Source organism: Propithecus coquereli, unplaced genomic scaffold (genome assembly GCF_000956105.1).
Source record: "Propithecus coquereli isolate 6110/MARCELLA unplaced genomic scaffold, Pcoq_1.0 Scaffold43, whole genome shotgun sequence".
Lineage (NCBI taxonomy): Eukaryota > Metazoa > Chordata > Mammalia > Primates > Indriidae > Propithecus > Propithecus coquereli.
In genome coordinates this window covers 3,740,331-3,747,305 of record NW_012150063.1, presented here as the reverse complement: position 1 = coordinate 3,747,305, position 6,975 = coordinate 3,740,331, and the positions used below count along the sequence as shown (strand labels likewise).

Sequence of the window (6,975 nt, the reverse complement as noted above, 5' to 3'; positions counted from 1 at the left end):
GGACGTTTTGCATATTATTCAGTTTCATACAAATTATAACCTATCACTTCTTGAAAAGCTTTTTTAAAAAATAGTACCAGACAATGCATTGTTAATCCAGGGTGTCCATCCAGGGTGTTAATTGACCAGACAGTGTCAGACAAGCACTTTGGTTTTCAGATCAACTTTCTTCAGCATGTGATTAGGAAACACTTCTGCAAATGCTCTGTTCTTGCATGACGCTCTATTCTTGCATGAGGCGCTTCGCAGACTGCCTGAGTATTTTATGTTTGGCTTTTACCTTCATAAAAGATGGCTTTATTCTGTTCTTTTAAATGGGCAATCTCTTTACTTGGGCAAAGAGATTGCCTTGACTTCTTCTATGCTTTTTTTTTTTCTCTTGCTGCAATCCTGGTTTTGTTCCTACTTAAAGGTTTTTTTCTGAGCTTTTCACTGGATCTTGCTACACATGCCCCTTACCTACAGGGGTTTTTTAAAGGATGGTTCTTGGTTCTATTCAGTCTCTCCCTAGGTGATCTCATCCCTTCCCATAACCTCGACTCCCCATGGTATGTGGGACACCCTAAGTCCTGTCTCTAGCTCCACCTTGTCCTGCCACCACACCTGCCCCAGCACTGCATCCTCAGTGTGTCCCCAGAGCCACCATCATTGTCCCCTCAGCTGTGCCTCTCCTTTCTGACCCTGTGTGCTCTCTGCCGCTGCCCTTCTTAGAAGGGCCCTTGCTTGGAATACAGGTGATTCCTACTTAGGCCATCTCCACGCTCCCTCCCCTCACCAGCCTGTCCGCACTGTCACAGAGTGACTGATAAAAATGCAAAGCTGATCATCATCTTCAACTTAAAAGCCTCATGCACACGCTCCTCCCCTGCCATGCTGCGTCATCCGTGGGATCGACCCAGGCTCCAGTTTTGGCATCGGAGCCCTCCTTGGTCTGGCCCCACTTGCCTCCCTGTCCCCTAACTCTGTGCTAGGAGTCCTCCTCTCTTGCCTCAGTCACCTCCTGCTCCTATGCACACGAAATCATCTCACAGCTCTGAGCCCTGTTCATGCTCTTCCCTCCTCTATGTCCTCATCCTCCAAGATCCAGGTCGGGTGCATCACTTCCGATAACGCAGGCAGAGTTAGCTCTTCCGACCCTCTGTGTTCTCGGGGTGCATTCCCCGCTAAAGGACCTTCCATTGCACTGGGTTGGGTTGCATGGAGACAAGTCTGTCTCTTCCGGGCTTAGACTCCAACGGCTCAAGGTGAGAGTGGTGGTGTCCGCCTCTGTAGCTCAGTGTCTGGCCTGGGGGGGGTGCCCAGTAAACACTGGGCAGTTAATGGTTGTTGGCTGGGCCCCAGCCGTGCCTGCTCAGCCCCCTGCAGAGGTCCCTGGAGTAAAGTAATGCATGCCATTTGATCTACCCTCAGGGTGGAAGCAGTTATATTAGACAAAAGAAGAGAAAAAAGAAAATTCACACTGAACAGTACAGCCCACCCCAGGGACCCAAATGCGTTTGGAACCCAAATGTAGGAAATGGGGTCTCTACTTGGCCTGCCGCCAGCTCACGTTATACTACCATGGGCACTACTTTCCCATCTGTAGAAAACCCTGCACTTAAACAGTTTTCTTTCTCCTCATCTCTCCTTCCTTCTCCCTACCCCCTCCCCGTAATAACGGCCTTCCTCACCCCTCACTCCGTGCTCCGGCATAAAGTTCTTTCCACCTTCAGCCCCTGGAGTCGGGCAAGGGCCAGGATCTCCGGTCCCATCTGTAGATGAGAACTGAGTCCAGAACTAAGCTCATCCCATGGGTCGGGGCCAGGGTTAGGCCCAGGCAGTCCTACCCCTGTGCAGGAGGAGGGTGGAGGCAGCCTGCAGCCCTGCTTCATGAGGAAACACCCAGGCCCTGGAGAGGCGAGGCGAGGAAGGGTGGGGTGGCCCAGCTGGCCCACGAGAGAGCAGTCCTCGCTTCCAGATGAGAGGCAAGGAGGATCCAGGGCAGGTTAGGAGCCTGGGCCCAAACCCTGCGACCAGAATCTACTCAGGGACTCAGGGTGGCCTCTGCTCCCTCCTTTGGTGGGGAAAGACAGGGGTGCAGGTAAGTCTGTGAGCCACGGGGAGTAGCTGGTTACCTGTCGTGCACCAGGGCAGGCGCGGGGTGGGGGAAGTGAGCCCAGTTGCTGGGGGGGGTGGGAAGGCTTGACGGAGCAGTTGGCAGGCGAGAAGGGCCCAGCGAAGGGGAGGTTGAGGACAGGGCACACGGAGCTGCCCTGAACCCGGGGGGGCACATTCAGGCAGAGGTGGTCCTAGAGGAAAGGTGCTGGTGTTGGGCTGGCAGCAAGTGTTAACACCTTGGTGGGGCTCCAGGAGAAAGAGTCGCTCAGGCCCCAGCCCCCAGGAGTGTCTGCCTCAGGCTGAGGTTGGCCTGGCCCAGGCTTGGCCCTCCCCTCCCCATGGTGGCAGAGGGCGTGGAGAAGCAGGGACCCCCTAGGAGTGGCTCTACCAGGGTGGAAAAGGCAGCAGCACGAGTGGAGGGAGGGGCCGTGGGGAGCAGAGAGGCAGAGAGGGCAACCGCGGAGGATGCCCAGGCAGCACAGCAGCACCTCGGTGGGTTTCTGAGAGCAGCTGGTGAGTTTTCGGAAAGGGAAGTGGGCTGCAGACACCCAGCGGGGATGTGTCCAGTATTCATCCACCCCGTCGCCCCAGGCCTGCCTCCCTCCACCTGGTGCTTTCTGTCTTCCACCCAGCGTGCACACTGCTCCTTGGTGCCACCCTCCTGGGCTGTGGGTGACACTCCTGGGCTTTTGCTTCCATTCCTGAGCACTTTTAGCAGAGAGAGTGCATCCTGTCCATAATATGAGAGGGTTTCACTGAGTGGATTAACTCTCCAAAGGGAATTAGGGAGAGGGGATTAGGTCCCCTCATTAAACCCTGGACCTAAGACCTGGAGCCCTTGTGGCCTGAGGCTGTCACCCAGGAAAGGAGTTCTGCCTTTCAGGACACTCCAGGGCTTCCCAGGAGCTCTGGGAAGGACAGTGTCCTGTGGGAAGAGGCTGCTGGATGGCCCCCTCACTCCGTCCCCATTTCCCTTCACCTTGGGGTACTCACTTTGACTCCTACTGACCCATTCCCAGGTTGAACCTAAAGACATTTATTTGATTTTCCTTAGAACAGCTGAGACAGGCCTACATTTGAAAAAGGAAGTTTATTAGTATTGAAAGGGACAAACTGGAAAGTGCAGAAAATGCGGCTTTCCAATTTTCAGAGCAAGACTCTGCTCTTACAGGGGTTCTGCCCCGGCCCCAGGGACTGGACCGCTGCGATGCCTTTGTCTGAGCAGGTGTTCCCACAGCTCCCTGCCTGTCTCCGCTGCCATCGTGCTTTCCTACACTCTGGGGACGCCATCCTGGACGCACTGTAAGGCCCAGGCGGCTTTCTCTCCCTGCCACCCACCCGGGTCTTAACCACTGCCTCAGCCTGGCTCCTGGTCCGCCGACGCCCCTCATCTCTCCGGGCCAGAGCCCGACAGTCCTCACCCCTGTGGCACTGCTGCCCTGCAGCCGACCCTCAGTCCTGGGAGGGGCCTTCCTTTTCCAGTGAGACTTTCTCCTGCAGCTTCTCGTGGCCTCCCCCTTCCTAGAGGCCTCCAGCAGTGCCACCGCCATGGGGAGGGCTGGCAGGCACCCTCGTCACTCAGTGGGCCCTGCCAGCCCCGCGCACGCAGGCTCTGGGGGAGGACGTTGGGGCTGCAAAAGGAGAAGAGCGCAGGGCCCAGGGCACTGTTGAGGTGGGTGAAGGCCAGGGAGTGGAGGAAGAGCCACAAGCAGACGTCCAGGGAGTGGCAGGCGGACAGCGGAAGCTGTGCCAAAGACAATGCTGGGCAAGAAGCAGATGGTGTAGATGGCCACCATCATGGCCAGCAAGCACACGGCCTTCCTCAGTTCTGCCTGCCCACCCAGGCACAGCACCGGATGGTGACCCTGACGCTCACAACGGCAAAGCGGGTGCGTGCCAGCAGCAGGAAGAATTCCAGCGTGTACAGTGCCTGGTGCCAGTGGAGTGAGGCGAGGGCTCTGTGCCCAGACTGTAACTGAGGCAGGACTGGCTGGAATAGGCTGTCAGAGCAGGTGCCCACTGAGGAGCAGGATGCCCCCCCAGACCCTCCCGGCCACCTGGGCGGCTGCCCCCACCGAGGCGTGGCTCAGCATGTGGGGCGCTGCACCACCGTCCCATAGCAGTTGAGGAGGATGGTTGTGGGGAAGGCAGCGCTGGCCGTGTGGTTGGTGAACATCATGAAGAGGTTGACCTTGTGGGCAGCGGCCCCAAAGTGCCGGGTCTCGTGGAGGAAGTAGTAGTCCTCGTGGAGGGGCAGGCTGATGATCAGAAGAAAGTCAGCAACGACCAGGCTGACCAGGAACACCATGCTGGACGTCCAGGGCCGTGTGTGGAAGCAGAAGACGAAGAGGGCCAAGCTGTTCCCCGCCAGGCCCAGGACAAACTCCACGCCCAGGACTGGTGCCAGGAAGACTGACACCAGGGGGAAGAGGTGGGGTGGCAGGGAGGCCAGGCTTCTCCAGGGGACCCCAACACAGTGGAGAAGGCAGAGGGGGAGGATGAGGGGGAGGGAGGGATGGGGCAGAGCAGAGGGGTGGGGAGAGCAGAAGATGGGGAGAGAGAGGGAGAGAGAGCTCAGGTTATGAAATTCCATGGGCTGCTTGGTCCATGGACCTGAGAGAAGGTTCTGGGGTCTTCTAACCCTGCATGAGTGTTCAGCGCAAAGTGGGATGAGTGTCACTCTCAGCTGGCCACCACAATGACACAACAGCCTGGGGTTTTCATCAGCATCCTCACAGCCACTGAGCAACACCCAGCATTCCTGTTCGTAGGCAAAGGGGATCTCTGGAGGCCTCCCTACCCCTTCCCTCCCTGTCTCCCCTGGGTACTGGGTGACCTCCACCTGAGGTCTCTGAGCCCAGCCTGGGGGTCATGCCCTTGGCAGAGGAGGAGGCAGGGTTCAGCAGGGGTGAGAGGGAAGCCCAGAGCGAAGTGGGAGGAAAGTTCATCCGGGTGAGGTGGGAGAGGGTATTCATAGCCCTGAGTGGTCAGATGTTTGCCTGCCTAAAGGTAGGTGGCCTTGCCTGGTGACCTCTGGCTCTCAGGATCATGCAGACTTCCTTGGACACCCTCCTACGCCCCACAGTATATACACAAGCTGGATGGCTGCCTCCCTGCCCCCACCAGCTCTGGCTACGGGACCATGGGGCCTACAGGACCTTGTCCTGGGAGTGGTAGGTGGGGAGTCGGTTGCGATTTTGACCATGCTGTTGGTGGCCTCGAGGGAACCAGGCCTATTTGTGCTCTGCCTGCTTTGAATGTGCGAAAGCCTGCTGCTGTAGTTCAGCCTCCAGTTGCTCCCAGATTCCGGATGGTTCTGAAGTCTGTGGTGGTCCTGTATCATGTTCATGATGAAGCAGGTCCCGCGGGCCGAGGGGAACCTGCCAAGTTTCTACTGCCATGGCATGGGGCCCTGGAGCCTTCTCCCCCAAACAGAATCCCGACAGTCCTGAGTTTCCCTATCCATGTCTGCCGCGGGTCCTTGTCCTCCCTACTCCCCCACCCCCCGCAGCATCCTCTGCAGAGTGGGGAGCGGGAGGCTGCGGCTGGCTCTCGACAAGGTACAGGTCCTGCTGTCCCACTGTGAGATGCTCTCCTGAGCCTGTGGGGCTGGTCCTATGGGTGGAGGAGAGGTCCCCGGGCTCCTGATACCCTGGGACAGCAAGGCGAGGGACACCATGGCTCCAGGCTCCAAGGCCTGACTCCTCCCAGCCCTGCAGCTGGCTGGGGTCAGCAGTCTGCTATATGCTGCCAACACTACCTAGGCCTCTGGGTTTTGGGTACGTATGGCCCTGGGCTCCCATCTCGCCAAGGCTGAGGATGGACAGGCTGCGACCATGGAGAAGCAGGGTGGCAAGACCCAGCCTGAGCTTTGAATGCAGACAGGCCTAGGTTGGAAACAGAGCTGCCTGATTTCCAAACCTCTCTGAGCCTTATCTGTGAAATTGGGTGCTACCACCTTCTTGGAGGGTTGTGAGAATAAAATGAGATAATTTATGTAAAAACTTCTAGGAGATTCCCTGACACAGAGCTGGTATTCAGAAAGATAGAAGATCTAAATTTCATTATTTTCTCTCTGGAATTAGGCCTACCCTTGGTACTAAGGCAAACTCTTCCTGTGGCTACCTATAATCTGACCTGGGGACCTTACCGGAACATTCTGTGTTCTCAGCTCCTGCACAGAGCAACATATTGCTACAGCCCAAGCTCTGCCAAGTCCCTGGAGGAGGCTGGTGGTGTTTTTTCTTTGCTTGCAGGAGAGGAAAGCCCTTAGTGGGTAGAGAGGTGGGTGAAGGTCCTGACATCTGTTCAGCAAGGTCAGGTCCTCCTCTGCCCCCAGCAGAGTGTATCAAGGCAGTGAGCTGCCAGTCCGGGGTAGGGGAAGACAGGGTTCAAGTTTCTTTTCTAGAGGAAGCTTGGACTCCAAGCAGGTCCCTGTTCCGTCAGGTACCTGTTCTGTTAGATCCAGCTTCAGTCACTCCCTTGTGCACCCCCCCATTGACTTCTCACCAAAGTGCCAGGAAGCCAAGCCCACGGCAGGCTCCACGTTCTCATCTCTGCTCACGGCTGCCTCTGGGGCCCCCAGCATTCCTGGACCCCCACAGCAGGCTGAGGGGTCCATCCCGAGTCTTTGGACATGGTGCCTGTACATGACAGGGGAGAGCAGGGGACATGAGGCCAGACACCTCCCCCACTGCTTCCGGGCTCCTGGCACAGCGTCATGTCCCCCAGGCTGACCACAGTCTTCAGGTGTTAACAGTGGCTAACTCTGGGTGAGAGAGTTCCATGTTTTTATGTATTTCTATGTTTTCTACAGTTAGCACACATCATTTCTGTTATTGGGGGGAAAACTCAACAGATACTATTTTGTAGAAGTTA

The 6,975-nt window shown here is 56.9% G+C and overlaps 1 protein-coding gene across 1 annotated transcript; it reads right to left on the bottom strand.

Moving 5' to 3' along the window:
• Positions 1-3,549: 3,549 nt before the first annotated feature.
• Positions 3,550-4,801, bottom strand: OXER1 (oxoeicosanoid (OXE) receptor 1). Its single transcript, XM_012653793.1, is given in 9 exon segments — positions 3,550-3,634; positions 3,636-3,836; positions 3,838-3,949; positions 3,952-4,050; positions 4,053-4,106; positions 4,109-4,198; positions 4,201-4,521; positions 4,524-4,666; positions 4,668-4,801. Coding segments are annotated over 9 exon segments (1,128 nt in total). The 5' UTR covers positions 4,691-4,801.
• Between the last annotated feature and the right edge of the window lie 2,174 nt (positions 4,802-6,975).